General features: G+C 30.4%; 1 protein-coding gene across 1 annotated transcript; it reads left to right on the top strand.

The window, feature by feature from the left end:
- The first annotated feature begins 3,056 nt into the window (after positions 1 to 3,056).
- On the top strand, positions 3,057 to 18,252 carry LOC126745242 (cytochrome P450 4C1-like). Its single transcript, XM_050452994.1, has 10 exons — positions 3,057 to 3,377; positions 10,482 to 10,685; positions 15,406 to 15,585; positions 15,664 to 15,733; positions 15,948 to 16,111; positions 16,186 to 16,298; positions 16,356 to 16,424; positions 17,447 to 17,609; positions 17,779 to 17,958; positions 18,014 to 18,252. The coding sequence occupies exons 1-10, from the start codon at positions 3,185 to 3,187 to the stop codon at positions 18,184 to 18,186; spliced, it is 1,509 nt and encodes a 502-aa protein (XP_050308951.1). The 5' UTR covers positions 3,057 to 3,184; the 3' UTR covers positions 18,187 to 18,252.
- The last annotated feature ends 2,721 nt before the right edge of the window (positions 18,253 to 20,973 follow it).

Here is a 20,973-nt window from a genome sequence, read left to right as displayed (position 1 = left end):
GAAAACTCACTTCAACTGTCTAAAAGATGGACCATAGTGCCTGGAAGAAACAAAAAATTGTTCCTGGAATGTTAATGACATTGAAACGCATAAAAAATTGCCTCAACTGCCTGGAAAAACTTGAAATGTGAATCAAATTGCCTAGAAGCAACAAAACGCTCTTTTAGGGACTTGGAGCATGTGAAAACTCACTTGAACTGTCTAAAAATGCTCAAAAGATAGTCCTTCGTGCTTGGAAGAAATAAAAAATTATTCCAGGAGCTTAAGTGGCATTGAAACACATGAAAAATTACGTTAGATGCCTGGAAAAACTTGAAACATGAATCCAATTGCCTAGAAGGAATAAGACACTCTTCTAGGGACTTGAAGCACATGAAAAGTCACTTCAACTGCCTGAAAATGTCAAAAAGATAGACCATAGTGCCTGGAAGAAATAAAAAATTATTCCAGGAGTTTTGGTGACATTGAAAGGCTTAAAAAATTGCCTTAACTGCCTGGAAAAATTTGAAATGTGAATCCAATTGCCTGGGAGCAACAAAATGCTCTTCTAGGGACTTGGAGCATGTGAAAACTCACTTGAACTGTCTAAAAATGCTCAAAAGATAGTCCTTCGTGCTTGGAAGAAATAAAAAATTATTCCAGGAGCTTAAGTGACATTGAAACACATGAAAAATTACGTCAGATGCCTGGAAAAACTTAAAACATAAATCCAACTGCCTAGAAGGAACCAAACGTTCTTTCAGCAACTTGGAGTACATGAAAACTCACTTCAATAGCCTGAAAATGTTCAAAACACGGTTCTGAGTGCATGGAAGAAATAAAAAATTATTCCAGGGGCTTAGGTGACATTGAAACACATGAAAAATTACGTCAGATGCCTGGAAAAACTTGAAACTTGAATCCAATTGCCTGGAAGAACTCAAACGTTTTTTAAGCAACTTGAAGCACATGAAAACTCATTTCAACTGCCTGAAAATAGTCAAAAGATGATCTTTAGTGCCTGGAAGTAATAAAAAATTATTTCAGGACCTTAAGTGACATTGAAAGGCATAAAAAATTACTTCAACTGCCTGGAAAAACTTGAAATTATAATCCAGTTGCCTTGAAGGAACCAAATGTACTTTCAGCAACTTTAAGCACATAAAAACTCACTTTAACCGCCTGAAAATGTTCAAAAGACGGAGCATAGTGCCTGGAAGAAATAAAAAATTATTCCCGGAGTTTGGGTCATATTGAAATGCATGAAAAATTGCCTCAAATGCCTGGAAAAACTTGAAACATGATTCCAACTGCTTGGAAGGACCAAAACGTTCTTTCAGCAACTTGGAGCACATGAAAACTTGCTTCAACTGCCTGAAAATGTTCAAGAGACGGACCATAGTGCCTGGAAGAAATAAAAAATTATTCCAGGAGTTTGGGTGACATTGAAAGGCTTGAAAAATTGCCTCAATTGCCTGGAAAAACTTGCAATGCGAACATAAATGCCTAAAAGCAACAAAGCGCTCTTCTAGGGACTTGGAGCACGTAAAAACTCACTTAAACTGCCTGGAAATATTCAAAAGATGGTCCTTAATGCCTGGAAGAAATAAAAATTTATTCCAGGAGTTTGAGTGACATTGAAACGCATGAAAACTCACTTCAACTGTCTAAAAGATGGACCATAGTGCCTGGAAGAAACAAAAAATTGTTCCTGGAATGTTAATGACATTGAAACGCATAAAAAATTGCCTCAACTGCCTGGAAAAACTTGAAATGTGAATCAAATTACCTGGAAGCAACAAAACGCTCTTCTAGGGACTTGGAGCACGTGAAAACTCACTTGAACTGTCTAAAAATGTTCAAAAGATAGTCCTTAGTGCTTGGAAGAAATAAAAAAATTATTCCAGGAGCTTAAGTGACATTGAAACACATGAAAAATTACGTCAGATGCCTGGAAAAACTTGAAACATGAATCCAATTACCTGGAAGAAACCAAACCTTCTTTCAGCAACTTGCAGAATATAAAAAGTCACTTCAACTGCCTGAAAATGTTCAAAAGATGGACCATAGTACTTGGAAGAATTAAAAAATTATTCCAGGAGCTTGAGTGACATTGGAACACATGAAAAATTACGTCAAATGCCTGGAAAAACTTGAAATATAAATCCAACTGCCTGGAAAGAACAGAACGCTCTTTCAGCAACTTGGATCACATGAAAACCGATTTTACCTGCTTGCAAAAACTTGAAAATCAACCTCAAATGACTAAAAGAAACGAGACATTTTCCAAAAATTTGGTGGACATTCAAAACTACTTCAACAACCTGGAAACGTTCAACAAATTATCCTGAGTGCCTGGAAGAAACAAAAAATTATTCCGGGAACTTGAATGACATAAAAAATCACTTTTACTGCCTGGAAACTTCGCAACATGACTCGTAGCACTTGAAGTTTAGTACTCATGCTTTTTTGAGCTTGCTTATCTGACATACTAATATAATTTTATACCGCCTTTTACTAATTAAATTTATTTTAAATGTTCAAAATTAGTGCTTTAGGATGCACCAGGAAATCAAACACTAAGGTATGGAGAGAGAACGACAATCCTTCACCTTCATATACGTCGTTGAGAGAGAGAGAGACAATGCAATGTCCGCACTGAGTTGACCTATAATAAAGTTGTTTTTTAGATCAACTTACAGGATTTATTTCCATTTGACTGATACCCATAAACCTCCTTTGTCTGGACATTTTTATGCAGTGATCTGTCTAAAGCGTTTGATTTCATTGACCCTTTATGTCTGCTACCAATAATCAACACAACAAACTGACCATTTGTCAAATAACATGGACAAGTGGCTTTTTTTTTAATTAACATGTTGGGTGTTATAATAACCCAAATCGTCTCTAATTACCATATCGTTGTAGCTTGTAGTCAATAAAATACAAAAAAAACAATCGCCAATATACATTGTCTATAGGTGATAGTCCTTCATTAATGATTTGAAATAATTCTATAGTAATAAAAAAAAACTTGACGCAAATGTATAAAACAAGAGTTCCGTGGGGTTTTTCACCTAATTTCCTGATATTATTATTCAGGAACGTACATTTTTAATTATCCCGCGATTATTATATTAGCAGCGGCATTCACAAGTTTTTTACAGTTACAGTTTCGTGCACAGCCCTAAAGAATTGGTCCAACATGTTAATTGCTTTATCAACTGGACTTTTAAAAATTTCCATCTATTTAATTTTATTTACGGTCCTTTATAATGTGTTTATTATCGTTTGGAAGTTTAGGCAGGTTAAGTTCGCTTGGAAGTCGAGTATGTTTTTTTTGCCATTGATTCCTTTTGTTGGGACGGCATACATTGCTTGTTTCACTAAGACAAAACGTAAGTAATTTTATTTGAGTATTAAATGTGGTTATATAGTGCTAAAAATTTAGAGTGTTTTTAGGTTAACTAAGCTTTAAATGTGTGGATATTTCGCAAATGACATATCAGTTTTATACGTATGGAATGTAAAGAAATCTATCTATTCTCGGTCTACATATGAACGAGAATTACCAATTTTTGATGGCGATGTTCTGGAGTTAAGATCTTACATAATTAATTCTAAGTTATCGGACATTGAATTATTCAATTATTTATAACCTTAAGAACTTCGACATCTAGTATGTACTTCCCACAAATTACTAGGAATCAATTTTGGTTTATTTACTTTTAGTAAAAGATAGAGTGATTAAATATATTTTCGTAGATGTCGGTAGTTTTCTTTAAATAAAGATCAAGAGTAGCTAGATCCGGTTAGTGGCAGAGCCAATGCTTAATAGGAAAAAAGATGGTGGTATATTTGATATTTTTTTTGCTGTATACATTTTTTTTGCAAAAAGTATATAGGGCTCTTGAGCCATTAATGCTGAAAGTGGGTTAAGGGTTTTAATTTTGGTGATGGTCAAGGATTTCTGAGAGAGAATTTCCATAAAAATTCCAGGGTTTTTAGACCAATTCTTAGAACAAAAATGCCAAAATTTCCAGTCAAAGAAGCAATTTGTCATTTTTCCCATTTTGAGGAAAACCTCCAAACAACCAATTTCTTACATAAATAAAGTAAATTTTCTCTTAGCATTGGAATCCTACTCAAAAATAGAACAATTTATGTAAAGTAACATTTAGTCGTAAGTCGAAAAATAGAAGAGTTACAGAGGATTTTTGAAAAATTAAAATTATTTTGAAGTGAAATTTTTTTTTTAAAAAAATTAAATTTTTGTTTGGAAACTATTAAATTAATCAAAAAGCTTCGAAAAAGTCTCGTTAAGATTTTTTGAAAAATGTACCAGAAAAGAGTTATAAGCAATTTTCCTATAAAAAAAATCTCAAGGGGTGTCCGTAGCAAAATGTTCATAATTTTGGTTTTTATTTTTTTTCTTAAAAATAGTTAGTTGGAGAAAAAAATTGTTAAAACAAAAATTGTTTGAAATATCAGTGCGCATTAGATGCAATAGAAAAATAATTTTTTAGTCCAATAGTTTTTCAGAAAATTAGAGAAAACCTCTTAGGCGTTTTTCCTCATTTTCTCGAAAAATATTAGGAATATGGAAAATTTCCTTTCAGCGTTAAATTTGTATTCAAAAATGCAATAAATCATAAAGAATAACATTTAGCTGTAAATCAAAAAATAAAAGAATTATGGAGGATTTTTTAAAAAATAGATAAATTTTTGAGTGAAAAATAAAAAAAAAAATTTTGAGAAAATTTATTTTTTCTTTTGGAAGTTCATAAATTGGCCAAAAGAGTTTAAAAAAGTCTTATGAAACATTTTGGAAAAATGTACCAGAGAAAAGTTATACGGAATTTTCCTAAAAAAAATTTGTCAGCGTTAAATTTGTATTCAAAAATGCAATAAATCATAAAAAAATAACATTTAGCTATAAATCAAAAAATAAAAGAATTATGGAGGATTTTTTAAAAAATAGATAAATTTTTGAGTGAAAAATAAAAAAAAAATTTTGAGAAAATTTATTTTTTCTTTTGGAAGTTCTTAAATTGGTCAAAAGAGTTTTAAAAAAGTCTTATGAAACATTTTGGAAAAATGTACCAGAAATAAGTTATACGCAATCTTCCTAAAAAAAATCTTCCTCAAAAAACCCAAAGGAGTACCTATGGGAAAACGTTCATAATTTTGGTTTTTATTTTTTTTCTGGAAAATTGTTGGATCTAAAAAAAATGGTTATTATAAAAGTTATTTGGAATATCAATGCGCATTTGATTCAATAGAAAAATAATTTTTTAGTCCAACAGTTTTCTAGAAAATTGAGGAAAACCTCTAAGAAGTTTTTCTTCATTTTCTCGAAAAATATTGGAAGTATGGAAAATTTTCTTTCAGCATTATATTTGTATACAAAAATACAGCAAATCATAAAGAATCACATTTAACTGTAAATCGAAAAATAAAAGAGTTATGGAGGATTTTTGAAAAAATAGCTAAATTTTTGAGTACAAAATTAGAAAAATTTTTGTTAGAAAAAATTGGAAATGGAATATGGAAAATTTCCTTTCAGCGTTAAATTTGTATTCAAAAATGCAATAAATCATAAAAAAATAACATTTAGCTGTAAATCAAAAAATAAAAGAATTATGGAGGATTTTTTAAAAAATAGATAAATTTTTGAGTGAAAAATAAAAAAAAAAATTTTGAGAAAATTTATTTTTTCTTTTGGAAGTTCTTAAATTGGTCAAAAGAGTTTTAAAAAAGTCTTATGAAACATTTTGGAAAAATGTACCAGAAATAAGTTATACGCAATCTTCCTAAAAAAAATCTTCCTCAAAAAACCCAAAGGAGAGCTTATGGGAAAACGTTCATAGTTTTGGTTTTTATTTTTTTTCTAGAAAATTGTTGTATTTAAAAAAAAATGGTTATCACAAAAGTTATTTGGAATATCAATGCGCATTTGATTCAATGGAAAAATAATTTTTTAGTCCAACAGTTTTCTAGAAAATTGAGGAAAACCTCTAAGAAGTTTTTTCTCTTTTTCTCGAAAAATATTGGGAATATGGAAAATTTTCTTTCAGCAATATATTTGTAGTCAAAATTACAATAAATCATAAAGAATAACATTTAGCTGTAAATCAAAAAATAAAAGAGTTTTGGAGGATTTTTGAAAAAATAGGAACATTTTTTGGTAAAAAATAAAAAAAAATTTTTTTTGAAAAAAGTGATTTTTTCTTCTGTAATTTGCTAAATTGGCCAAAAGACCTTAAAAAAGTCTTATGAAATATTTTGGAGAAATGTACCAAAAAAAAGTTATACGCAATTTTCCCAAAAAAATCTTCGTCAAGAAATCAAAAGGGGTACCCATAGGAAAATGTTCATAATTTTGGTTTTTAATTTTTTTCTTCAAAATAACTGGTTTAAGAAAAAAATTGCTAAAACAAAAGTTGTGTCAAATGTCAATGCGCATCAGATGCAAGAGACTTTTTTTTTTCTTATATAACAGTTTTCTATAAAATTAGGAAAAACCTCTTAGCAGTTTTTCCTCATTTTCTCAAAAAATATTGTGAATATGTTAAATTTTCTTTTAGCAATATATTTGTAGTCAAAAATACAACAAATCATAAAGAATAATATTTAGCTGTAAATCGAAAAATAAAAGAGTTATGGAAGATTTTTGAAAAAATAGCTAAATTTTTGAGTGCAAACATTAGAAAAAAATGTTTAGAGAAATTGATTTTTTCCTTTGGAATTTGCTAAAGACTTTAAAAAAGTCTTATGAAACATTTTTGAAAAATGTACCAGAAAAAAGTTATACGCAATTCTCCCAAAAAAATCTTCGTCAAGAAATCCAAAGGGGTACCCATAGGAAAATGTTCATAATTTTGGTTTTTATTTTTTTTCTAGAAAATGGTTGACTCCAGAAAAAAATTGTTATCACAAAAGTTGTTTGGAATATTAATGCCTATCAGATGCAATAAAAAAACAATTTTTTAGTTGAACAGTTTTCCAGAAAATTGAGGAAAACCTTTAAGAATTTTTTTCTTATTTTCTTAAAAATATTGGGAATCTGGAAAATTTTCTTTTACCATTATATTTGTATTCAAAAATACAACAAATCATGAAGAATCACATTTAATTGTAAATCGAAAAATAAAAGAGTTATGGAGGATTTTTGAAAAAATAGATAAATTTTTGAGTAAAAAATTAGAAAAAAATTTTTTTGATTAAATTGATTTTTTCTTTTGGAATTTGTTAAATTGGCCAAAAGACTTTAAAAAAGTCTTATGAAACATTTTTGAAAAATGTACCAGAAAAAAGTTATATGCAATTTTCCTAAAAAAATCTTCCTCAAAAAAACCCAAAGGAGTACCTATGGTAAAATGTTCATAATTTTGATTTTAATTTTTTTTTCGGAAAAATTGTTAGATCTGGAAAAAAAATGTTATAACAAAAGTTATTTGGAATGTTAGTGCGCATCAGATGTAATAGAAAAATAATTTTTTGGTCAAACAGTTTTTTAGAAAAATTGGGAAAACCTCTTAGGAGTTTTTCCTTATTTTCTCAAAAATTATAGGGAAAATTAAAAAATTTTTTTCAAAATTGTATTTCTAGTCAAAAATACAATAAATCATAAAGAATAAAATTTAGCTGTAAATCGAAAAATAAAAGAGTTATGGAGGATTTTTGAAAAAATAGATAAATTTTTGAGTGAAAAATTTTAAAAAAAAATTTTTATGAGAAAATTTATTTTTTCTTTTGGAAGTTCATAAATTGGCCAAAAGAGTTTAAAAAAGTCTTATGAAATATTTTGGAAAAATGTACCGGAAAAAGTTTATACACAATTTTCCTAAAAAAAAACTTCCTCAAAAAATCCAAGGGGGTCATAGGAAAACATTCATAATTTTGGTTTTAATTTTTTTTCTGGAAAATGGTTGGATCCGGAAAAAAAATTGTTATAACAAAAGTTGTTTGGAATGTTAATGCGCATCAGGTGCAATAGAAAAATAATTTCTTAGTCTAACAGTTTTTTAGAAAATTAGGGTAAGCCTCTTAGGAGTTATTCCTTATTTTCTCGAAAATTATTGGGAATATGGAAAATCTTCTTTTAGCATTATATTTGCATTAAAAAATACCACAAATCATAAAGAATAACATTTAGCCGTAAATTAAATAATAAAAGAGTTATGGAAGATTTTTAAAAAATAGGAAAATTTTTTGGTCAAAAATGTGAAAAAAAAATTTTTTTTTTTAATTTAATTTTTTTTTATAAGTTGGTTAATCGCTCGAAAAGCTTTAAAAAAGTCTAATAACAGATTTTTGAAAAAAGTACCAGAAACAAGTTACACCTAATTTTCCCAAAAAAAGTCTTCCTCAAAAAATCCAAAGGGAAAATGTTCATAATTTTAGAGTTTTTATTATTTTTATGGAAAACTATTGGTTGGAGAAAAAAATTGTTGTTTGGAATATCAATACGCATCAGATGCAATAGAAAAAAATAATTTTTTAGTCCAACAGTTTTCTAGGAAATTGAGAAAAACCTCTTAGAAGTTTTTCTTTATTATCTCAAAAACTATTTAAAATATGGAAAATTTTCCTTCGGCATTGTATTTTTAGTCAAAAATAAAACAAATCATAAAGAACAAGATTTATCTGTAAATCGAAAAATTAAAGAGTTATGGAAGATTTTTGAAAAATTTTCGAGTGAAAAACTTAAAAAAAAACATTTTTTTTTGCTTATTAAAAAGACTCTTTTTCTCTCTCCGTTACCTCTACTAGAACTTGGTGCATCTCTATTAGGTGCCAAACTTTAGGTCTCTTATACTGAACGGATATTTCGTATATATTAAACCACGGATATATTAAAACGCTCCTTATTTTTGCCCCGATAAAGTAGAATCTTGACCTTTTTCTTAATTTTTTGAAAAAAAACGGGATATACATACTTTAATTCAGATCACGTATTTGTAAAGAAAAAGTGCAAATTCGGTGCTTAATTAGGTTCTCATTGATACTGATCTATCATTAAATGAAGTTGATTTTATTAAGGTAGTATCAAAAGAAAATTTTTTCTAAGCATGTAATTCTTTTAAATATATTCTAATTATTATAGAGAAATAATTGTAATAAAATGAAGAAATTGGTTCAAAAAGCGTTCTGACCAAAAGTGCCCGTTCTAATCAAATATCTAACCTAAAGTAACGTTTTTACACTCAGGTTTATCCTCAGGAATCCCACTATTTGACTGTGAAAAAACTATGAAAATATTTTTATTAGTTCTAAAATTATGACCAAAAGTGTCTGTAATTATAAAATTGGGTTTAAAAAATCTTGGATTACAAAATCTCCTCTAACTCAAACATGGTTTTTCACCCACAAAAAACGTTTGTATATAAAATTATTCAAACATAATTGAACCTTTTTAGGTATAATCGTTTTAAAAATATTCCGATGAAATTGGAATTTATTCTTATTTTGACCATGCCATTATTGACAATAATACCTATGAGGTAAAATATAAATCTTAAACCATCATACACGAATAAACTGACAAGTTCTATAGATTATTAAATATAGACTCTTATTAAATATTTAGTATACAAGACTATACCGGGTAGGCAAACGAATGTTTTGCGTGCTAAATTCGTAGTAAAAAAATCAAAACCTAATGGTGTCCAAGATATTTCTATCCTTAACAGAAGAATCTTTACTTGTTCAGCGGTTATTCAAGATTTGTGTATATATGTAATCTTCAGAGATTGTACATTATAAGCATTTTATAATCAACAAATATAGCTTCAGAATTTTGCTGGAATTTTCGCTAACTAATTGAAAATTTATAGCCTGTTTGAGGAAATCAATTATAAAGTACAGGCACAAGTTTTATTTATAAATTGACTACAGTCAATTAACGAATGCTTAAAATGTCTTGTAACAATTTTCCATAAAGTGTTCAATTTTAACTACATTATCTGTATCTACATGGTGAAATTATGTGTGTGTTTTTTTTTAAATTGATAACTAGTGAAATTTTTAACAAGACTTTTAATGAATAAAATTGGTGCAAATGGATAGAACTATAAATGAAAGCAGTTGTTTCACTTAATTGCCGCTAAATTATGAACCCAATTTTTTTTTCTAATACTTAATTATTGGTTTGACCCCCAAAACATCTCACTGTTGAACAAATGGTACATGAGTCTTATTGAATAATTTGACTAAAAAAAATACTAAGCAGTTACAATATATTATTATACATTTATATTATTATGGTTTATGGTATCGAATGCTTTGGAAAAATCCAATAATATTACAAATTATTAGTGAATTAAAAATTTTCAAAGTACAGCTGGCCTCGATACAGTAAGTCATAGTGTGAGTTAGGTAGTACACGTCTGGCCAACGAAAGTCATAAGTGCGGATGAAAGTGAAATTTGCCAGACGTGTATAGATTAAATCTTTACCAGTTCCATTTCTCCTTGATACTTTGCTTTATTTTTTTTTAGTAAGCATGATAGATATGGTAATATGGTGCGAGAAGCATTTTAAAGGATTGCCGGCCAATTTTTGGTTTGGATTGAATTATCACTATGTAACCAATAACGCGGAAGTTGCACGAGTGCTTTTGAATCATCCTAAATGCCTTAATAAGGCTCAAGTGTACGATAGCGTGCAGTCGTGTTTAAGGAACTCTTTACCAACTATTCCAGGTAAGGAAACTGTAGTTTTTTTAAAAAATAATTGGAACGGTTATTTATAAACCGTACAAAGGTTAGATACGATTATTTTCGAATTTTTATCCTCGTTTTTCTCAAATATGTAGTTTATTAAATGCAATCAAAACAATAGTTCAAATATATATAAAGTAACATTATAAAAAAATATACCGGTCTGGCAAACAGAGGTCTTGCGTGCGTATCATAAGTCTGTCTTTCTTCAACACATTATATCTTAAAACGAATATAAAAATTAATATCAATTTACTACTTTTACAGCAACGTTTCGGTTTCCGTTAGTCATCATCAACTTTCTTTCAAATGGTCTTTGGTTCTCTCCTACCTTTGGACCTCTGTTGTCCTTTTTTTACCGCAATTGGACCATCCGCAGACGAAATGAAGCATTTTATAGCGATTGTTCGTCATTTCTGGATACAAGATCGCCATTTATGCCCATAATCCAAAGGTCGTTTTTTTTTCACTTCCTCCAAATTTCACGTTCCAGGAACGTTCTGGAACATTTTGGTATTCTATTAAGATATTCAAGCCATCTATGTATGCAACAACGATTTTCCATAATTCCTGACTGAAAAATAGTGAATTTTGCCAATTTTTCCACTAAATTTAGGATGGTTTTTACCTGTAACCAACTAATTATTTTTTTAAAATAATTTCCCTGATCTATGTTACAAGACAGAACTTTCGAAACTCTTGTAGCGCAACAAATGTTGTAACTACACGTCCAACTAGCACATCATATATCAGCAAAATAGTGTATCAAACAATCCTTCATTTAAAGTGTCGTTCCCCTTTCAAATCTTAATAGTTGCTAATAGGTCTCTACTCAGAAGGCAACATATTTTTCATAAGAATTGCTATGTTGCGCAACATATGATTTAAGGATCTAATTAAAGCATTTGTAAATGCTTATAATATTCAGACACTTAAGAAATTGCACGACGAGAAATAACTTTAATTCATATATAATACGATGCGCAAAATTTGCTTACGTACATGTTTTGCTTTTATCGAAATAAAAAAGTTGCGCAACACAAGTATCTATTAGAATATTAACTACAAAATAAGCAAGATTTTTATTTGAAAATTTAAAATTTAATTCTAGTTGCGCTGAGAAACCATGTAACGCAAAATTGGTTTGCATTTTGTTTTAATAGCAATATGTTGCGCAACGCGACTGCGTTAAGGCAATAGGAACAGGATTTGTTTGTCGGGTACCATTTGTAAGAACGTAGAAATGTGTCTTTCAAACGTATTGCGCAACAAAAGTTTCCAGTAACTTTAGACTGTAATTAAATAAAAATATACGTAATACATTAATTGACCTGGATTAAAATAATTAAATATACAAAAAACAATAATAGGGTTGCGCAACATTGGTTGAGTGTCAGCCAACTTTTTGGTATAAAGAAATCGCTTTTGATCTGGTCTTATACGTGGAAAATAATCCCTCAGCTATAATACTAAATTAAAATTTATGATTTTTATTTAAAACAATAACCCTGGCATTAATTTTGGATAGTTTGTTTTTGGCGTCATGTATTGCGCAACACATGCTACAACTGGAATTACTTGTTTGGTTGCCCGTAATGCAACATAAATATTTTTGTACTGCGACACTGTTGCACAAACAAAATCGCAATACACACGTTTCATACATTAGTATTTTTTCTTAAAGCATCTAATATTAGAATCATTTATTAAAACTAAATTTGGATACTTTGTTTTTCGCGTAATTTATTGCGCAACATATGCTGCAACAAGAATTCTTCGTTTGTAATAAAGCAACAAACATTTTTAAGCCTCGCGTGTACTTGAAACGTGTGTTGCAAGCTTGTAACGTGACAGATCCTTAAAGTAACATTCAAGTAAGCAAGAAACGGAAATTTTTATGTTTGGGTTGACATTAATAGTTTTGACACAATAGTAAAACGTTTCACCTAAAATGTTGCGCAACATTGGTTTAGTGTCAACAAATTTATTGGTATAAAAAAATTGCTTTTGATTTGCAATACGTGCAAACTATAGACGGCGACACTGTTATGAACCAAAAGTTTCAAGTAAACCCTCAGCTATAATATTAAATTTAAATTTATAATTCTTATTTAAAACAATATCCCTGGCATTCGAAGAGCGATTTATACAAATTATGTCAGGCAAAAAGTGCCACGCATATGTTGCGCAACACGTGCCGCAACTTGAAGTGAAATAAATTGAGTACTTTTGTTTTTAAATCATATAATACTAGAGTCATTTAATAAAATTAATTTTAGATGGTTTGTTGTTCGCGTAAAGTATTGCGCAACACGTGTTGCAGCAAGAATTCTCCGATTGTGATGAAGCAACAAACATTTTTGAGCCTCGCGTGTGCTTAAAACGGGTGTTGCATGTTTTGTAATGTGACACTCACGCTTAAAACAACATTTCAGTAAGTGAATATTAAGCCCTTACAATATACCTTTGATTTTTACGGGTATTGGCTAAAATTTGTGTGCAGCTTTAATCACTTACGTAAAATTTATTACATTTAAATGTCTACATATGTTGCGCAAAGTGTCAAGTAAACGTACATAACACCGTTTACATTGATGCAACACAAAAGTATGTAGTGCTTCACTGTTGTGCTGCAAATTTCCTGCAGATTTTTGTTAAAAAAAAGCCTTAAAATAAGAAAAAAAAAATAAAATTTTTGCGTCAAGGGTTGCGCAACACAGATGACAAATAGATTTTTATGTTTGTGGTACTGCGGATTTAGAATTAAGAAAAGTACTTCGAAAAACTGTTAAAATATGTGTTTGCTGCGCGCGTGTTGCGCAACGGGACCTGTTTTATTAGTGGTGCAACAGGAATTGTTTTTGTGTTTTAGGTATAGTTGAAACATATGTACACGTAAACTTAAAACGTGTGTACTAAAGCATTGATGCGCAACAAAGATGGCCCGGACTTAAAAAGTAAATTCCCTATTTTCAAAACACAATTTAACTATGTGTTTGTTACGCGCAGGCTACGCAACAGGATCAGTTTGTCGTGCAACATAAATTATTATTGCACCTCCAAATATGTATTGCAATACTGTTGCGCTACAAAAGTTTCCAGTAAGTTTAGACTATAATTTGATAAACATATATGCAATATATTAATGGATCTGGAATAAAATAATTAAATGTACGAAAAACACTAATAGAGTTTCACTAAAAATATTGCGCAACATCGGGTTAGTGTCAATCAATTTTTGATGTACTGCTCTAGACTCAGACACTGTTAGGCAACTAGAGCTTCAAGTAAAGCCTTAGCTATACTATTAAAACGAAACCTATGATTTTTATTTAAAACAATATCCGTATGGCATTAGAGTAGCGATTTATAAGAATAAATTGAGGCAAAAAGTGCTGTGCATATGTTGCGCAATATGTGCCGCAACTTTGCAGCAATCTTCCGAAAAACTGCCGATTTTTGTATAAAAAAAATGCCTATGATGTAAGCGGACTGATTTATTAAAATATTTAAAAAAAAACTAAATTTCTTTCTTTTTGCGCGTGTTGCGCAACGGGATTTATTTATTAGTGGTGCAACGGGAATTATTTTTGTGTCTCACGTATAGTTGAAACATATGTACACATAGGCTTAAAACGTGTATAAAAAGGCATTGTTGCGCAACAAAGATGACCCGGACTTGAAAAGTAAATTCCCTATTTTCAAAACACAATTTAATTATTTGTTTGTTACGCGCATGCTGCGCAACAGGATCAGTTTGTTTGTCGTGCAACATAAATTATTTTTACACCTCGAAATGTGTCTTGCAAACGTGTTGTGCAACAAAAGCTTCCAGTAAATTTAGACTATAATTAAATAAACAATACGCAATATATTAATGGATCTGGAATAAAATAATTAAATATATGAAAAACGCTAATAGAGTTTCACTAAAAATATTGCGCAACATCGGGTTAGTGTCAATCAATTTTTGGATGTACTGCTCTAGACTAAGACACTATTAGGCAACCAGAGCTTCAAGTAAAGCCTCAGCTATACTATTAAAACGAAACCTATGATTTTTATTTAAAACAATATCCATGGCATTACAGTAGCGATTTATAAAAATAAATTAAGGCAAAAAGTGCCACGAATTTGTTGCGCAACACGTGCCGCAACTTAGTGAAGTAAAGGATTTTTTTTAAAAAATGCATATAATATTAGAATCATTTATTAAAATTAACTTCAGATAGAAAACTGCAGATTTATGTTCAAAAAAATGCCTTAAAATATTTTTGAAAAAAACTGAATTTCTTGCGTCAAGCGTTGCGCAACACAGGTGGCAAATAGATTTTTATGTTTGTGGTACTGTGGATTTAGAACTAGGAAAACTACTTCGAAAAAATTTTAAAATATGTGTTTGTTACGCCAACGTTGCGCAACAGGATCGGTTTTTTTGTCGTGCAACAAAAATTATTTTTGCTCCTCAAAACATGTGTTGCAATGGAACCACGCTTCATTTGAAAATCACCGCTTATATCGATGCAACACGAACAAAATTCGTTTGTCGTGGTTTTTAAGTCTTATACCGTTGCAACGTGCGTTGCAAGTATGCGGCTTTACAATGTCACGCGATAAATGTCTCAAGAAGAGTCACTAGAGACCTACAGACTTTTCATTAATTTTGGTATTAAATAATACTTCTTATTTATGTTTTTAACAGCTGAACATTGGAAACCGAGACGTCGCCACCTGCGAGCAGCATTTACAACGAACATGATTCGGTCCATTTATCCAACCTTTCATGAACAAAGTTGCATTTTATTGGACAGAGTGAAAACGTTTAAGCCGGAGGACAGCCTGTACGACTTCTTTAATAAATACGTCTTTAAGATTTTCTTTTGTAAGTAAAGCATTAGTGTTCAGCTCTGACTTATTTCAAATTGGTTATAATACACGATGATTTTTTTAAAATTTTTAGTATCTTCCTTTGGGATAAGCGATTCAAGTGAAAACCATAAAATAGAAGACATTGCCGTTTCATTTGACCAGTAAGTAGTCTGATAATTCAAGGTATAAATATATAAACTTTATATATATCTCTGGTCTACTGTAGACTGCGTTTTTTAATTTTCATACATTTTAGGGTTCTTTTGTTGATATTTTAAGCCTTTACTATTTTAGACATATAGATATTTTATAATAGAATTAATAAAATATGACATTTCTTAGTTTCCCACTTCTCTTTCTGATCTAATATTTCAGAATCCAGGACGAGTTCGTCAAATTATTCGTCAATCCAGTAATTCCTGCTGATATTTGGAAAAAGTTACCGTTTGGAGCCAAGATGAGGGAATTGGAAGATATAATAAGAGGAAATCTAATAGAGCACTTGCTAGAACATAAAAAACAACGTAACCAAGACACCGGTAACTATTTTCTATATACGTATAAACAAATAATAAATAAACTATTTATTTGTATTTTTTTTGTTTAATTTTAGTATATCTGGACGATGAAAAAGAAACGACCTTAGTAGCCCTTTTACTTGATGACGGTTATAAAAAAGAATCAGATTCGGACTTATATAATGAGTTACTTTTATTTGCTTTCGCCGTAAGTAAATTAATTTAGCAATTAAATTGTTCATTAATAATATTTGAATTTTTTAAGGCCACTGATACCACTGGACACACGTTGGCCTTTGCTTTTGCTATGTTAGCAATATATCCAGAAATACAAGTAAAGCATTAACTATAATAATTTAAATTTATAGAAAATGTGCTCTAGAAGGCCTGGTTTAGGTAACACCCCTTGATCCAAGTTTCTCCATTAACACGTACACATTAGAAAATGAGTTCAAAGGAAACCCAATTTGTTGATAGATGATTCAACTGGTCGTATTTTAGTCTTTAAGTAGTAATGAACTAAGACACAACTTCTCATTTCAACGTAATGCGTAATAATCATAACGCATGGAAATGCACCCTAACCTCCCGTAATAATTGACACTTGTCATTATATATAATCGTGCGTACGATACTAAAGGTGAATTCACATGACTTGGTAACGGAATAACTAAGTCATGATACACTTTTAGGTTTATTGGTCTTGAATTAATTTATTATTTTTTTATTTATTTATTTATTCAAAAAAATATTACGTCTATTTTTATTTTTGAGATAAACCTAACTATAGACTTAATATAAATCTAGTTTACTGCTAACACTTCTGCATCTTTAAATAATTGGATTGAAGAGTACATCTTATTTTTATATGAATGATCTGTAGTAAGTATTTTTGAGTATTAATCAATGGCTAATACATATTGACAAGAAGCCCCCCATGCCAAGATGCAATAGACTCAACAGTAGCAGAATACACCATTTTTAGAGTTTTTAACTTCATAAACTTGCGCAACTGACAGAACTTAATTTCCTGATTTTGTTTGATATATACTGAACATGTGCCTGCCATAGAGTCCAGTATCACTCCAAGGTACTTGTATTCATCAACAGAAGTAATTTCAAGTTGGCATTGGCACTGAGCAATATCTTGGAATTCATACTGATGAACTTTTAACTTGGTGACTATGCTTTTTCTATGCATGTGTGTTAATTGAGCTTTGGTGCTTATATCAGACCCACATTGGTGAGCTTTACACATTTATAATTTAAAGATAATTGCGCTATTTTCTGTTCAACTGTATAAACCCGAAATATTTAACCATCAATGACTAAAACTAATGTTTTTTTTTTAATTAGAACAAAGCATACGAAGAGATTATGTCAGTGATAGGAGATAGAAACGTTGAATGGGCCGATGTTCAAAACCTCAAGTACATAGATGCCATACTGTGTGAAACTTTACGTTTGATGCCAACAATACCGTTATTTGGACGATATTGTAGTGAGGACGTTGAAGTAGGTAAGACATAATTGATATCTAGAAACCAACTTTAGTACGCGATCTAATGTTACTTACGCAATTTGTTTCGATTTATTCCATGGAACCTTATAGAAATATTCATGCAGTTTATCTGACGTTAGAGTAAATTGTAATATTGCTTGATGTTTTAATATTAATTTTCTTTTAGGTGATATGGTTATACCCAAGGGATCAAACGTAATTTTATGCGCATTTAAAATACAAAGAAACCCCGAATATTGGGAGGATCCGCTTAAATTCGACCCGAGCAGGTTTTTCCCCGAAAATATGTCAAAGATCGTACCGGGATCTTACCTGCCCTTTTCTATAGGAGCCAGGAACTGTATAGGTAATATTTTTAAAATGTTTAAGAACCCGAAAAGATAATCTCGTTTGTGTTTAAGGTCAAACCATGGCCATGACCATACTGAAATTGACGATAGCAAGTGTACTTCGGTCATTTAGTATGAGATCGACACATAAGTCAGTTGAAGATCTTAGATTTGAATCGTGCCTTTCTATGAAAACCAGTCATCCTCTCTCTTGTGAGTTTATTCCGAGGGCAAAGACCAAGTAAAAGACTATTTTTTTTAATGAACTGTACTGAATGTCACGTGTTTAATAAAAATTGTGATTAAATATATAGTTGGTATTTTATTTATTCTTTAGTTATGTTCTGTCTTTCATCAGAAAATCACTTTCAAAAATGACATTATTTGGACCAACATTTTTTGCATTAAATATATTTTTTTTATAAAAAAAATAGAAAAAAAAACGAATCTAGGTGATTTAAACATATTAAATGAAATAAATATATTAATTTGATTTAAGCATATTAAATTCGGTTGTAAACCTTATTGTACATTTCACTGAACAATTCCTCCAATATCTTAGTTCCTATTGGATAAATCGAACAATGTGTAGAGAGCAAAGTTGCAAAATAAGTCATGGTGTACAGAAATTATTTCTATAATTTTTATTGTAGGGTCAGTCATTTTCAAGAAATTCAATTCTAAACCTTACTGTACTCTCCATTGAACAATTCCTTAAATATCTTAGTTCCTATTAGCTAAATCCAATAATGCATAGAAAGTAAAGTTGCAGAATGAGTCTGGATTTATAAAAATGGTTCTTATAATTTTTACTGTAGACCCAGTCATTTTCGAGAAATTCGGTTCTAAACCTTACTGTACACTTCATTGAACAATTCTTTCAATATCTTAGTTCCTATTGGCTAAATCAAATAATGTGTAGAGAGTAAAGTTGTAAAATGAGACATGGCCTACAAAAATGATGCCTACAATTTTTACTGTAGAGCCAGTCATTTTCGAGAAATTCAATTCTAAACCTTACTTTACTCCTCATTGAACAATTCCTCAAATATCTTAGTTCGTATTGACCGAATCAAATAATGCGTAGAGAGTAAAGTTGCAGAATGAGTCATGGTTTATAAAAATGGTTCTTATAATTTTTACTGTAGACCCAGTCATTTTCGAGAAATTCGGTTCTAAACCCTACTGTACACTTCATTGAATAATTCTTTCAATATCTTAGTTCCTATTGGCTAAATCAAATAATGCATCGAGAGTAAAGTTGCAGAATGAGACATGGCCTACAAAAATGATGCCTACAATTTTTACTGTAGAGCCAGTCATTTTCGAGAAATTCAATTATAAACCTTATTGTACTCTCCATTGAACAATTCCTCAAATATCTTAGTTCCTACTAGCTAAATCCAATAATGCATAGAGAGTAAAGTTACAGAATAAGTCTGGGTTTATAAAAATGGTTCTTATAATTTATACTGTATTTTCAGTCATTTTCGAGAAATTCGGTTCTAAACCTTACTTTACTCTCCATTGAACAATTCATCAAATATCTTTGTTTCTTTTGGCTAAATCAAATAATGTGTAGAGAGTAAAGTTGCACTGTAGTTACTGTAGTCATTTGGAGTAAATTATATGCCTCTCAATTAATTAGATGATAAATTATACTGGTTTTAATCTCATAAAATCTGTGCTTCCAGAATGTATATTGCTTGAGCTTACACTTAATTTAACTTTATTTAACAATCGGCATATCGGTCCAAATCACGTTAAAATCATCAATTAAAGCCTGTTTGTTTGTAAATGTCGTGGTACGATTTTGATGCACAATCTCTTCCCACAAGGGTTTAAAAAATCCGCAATAATGTTCTCAATAGGGTTTAAATCCGGTGATCGTGCCGGCCATTGGAGTACTTGTACATTATTCTCCTGAAGAAGCCCGGATGTATGAAGTGCCACATCATTAACCCTTCTGCGCTTTATTCATGCGCATATTCGTAACTAGCGTAGCGTATTGCACGCCGAAGAGCTGCGAATGCTTCCGAAGTTCGTTAAGTAAACAGCGCGCGTGAACGCATGTATGCGGACCAGAATTACGTAAACAGCATGCCATATCGCATTAAATTCTTATGACTATTATTGTTAGAGTAAGTGGAAGTAGCAATGGACAATTTACCGCCAAATTATATTTATTATGAAGATCCTGATAGCAATTCAGTTAGAACAAAGTTTGTTGAGGTCACTGAGATTGAGGTGAGTTGTTTGATACAATCTTAGCACATTCAAGTAAAGTAAAACCCATTATTTATTAAACAACCTTACCTATAGTATCTCAGAATTTAGAGGTTATGTAGGTTATGTTTTTAATATCTCTGAATTTTTGCTATACAGGGTGGTCATTTTTAACGTGCTCACAATTGGACCGTTTAGGATAGTCAGAGAATTTGAAAATCGATCATAATGTTAATAAAAAGCTGCTAATCTAATATTCATTTAATATCCTACAATTTTAAATTATGGTTTTAGAAATGGGTTACGAAATATATGAAAACAACAAAAACTGCATGGAGTATTAAACGGACATTTCGAACAGATCCTTCTAAAGCAAAAAAGCATACTTTTAAGCGAATTTACCGTTGTTACTTCAAAACAATTGAACAAAAATTACCTAATCCTCGTAAGCGAAAACATACCTCCAGAAATATTGACTGCCCTGCGGAATTGGAAATTGTTATCAAGTATACTCCCAAGCAAAAATCAAGAGCTAAAGCAATCGACTCTCTTGCTATCGAATGGCCTTGTATAATTTGTTTTAAAAATGGTCACAATCATACTATTACTAGCGCGGGTGCTTTAATTAAAAGACCAATAGGATGTGAAACGATACAGGAAATTTTGGACTATTTTAATAAAGGACATTCTCCCTCTTCTGCCTATCACAGTTTCTGCTTTAAGAAAATTGAAGAATTGGGAGATCAATACGATTCGATTGCTATGGACCGATATTATTTTCCAACTAAAAAGGATTTTGGGAATTT

The sequence above is a fragment of the Anthonomus grandis genome, chromosome 15 (genome assembly GCF_022605725.1).
Source record: "Anthonomus grandis grandis chromosome 15, icAntGran1.3, whole genome shotgun sequence".
Classification (NCBI taxonomy): Eukaryota; Metazoa; Arthropoda; class Insecta; order Coleoptera; family Curculionidae; genus Anthonomus; species Anthonomus grandis.
The sequence above is the reverse complement of the archived record's forward strand: the minus strand, read 5'-3'. Positions and strand labels throughout refer to the sequence as shown.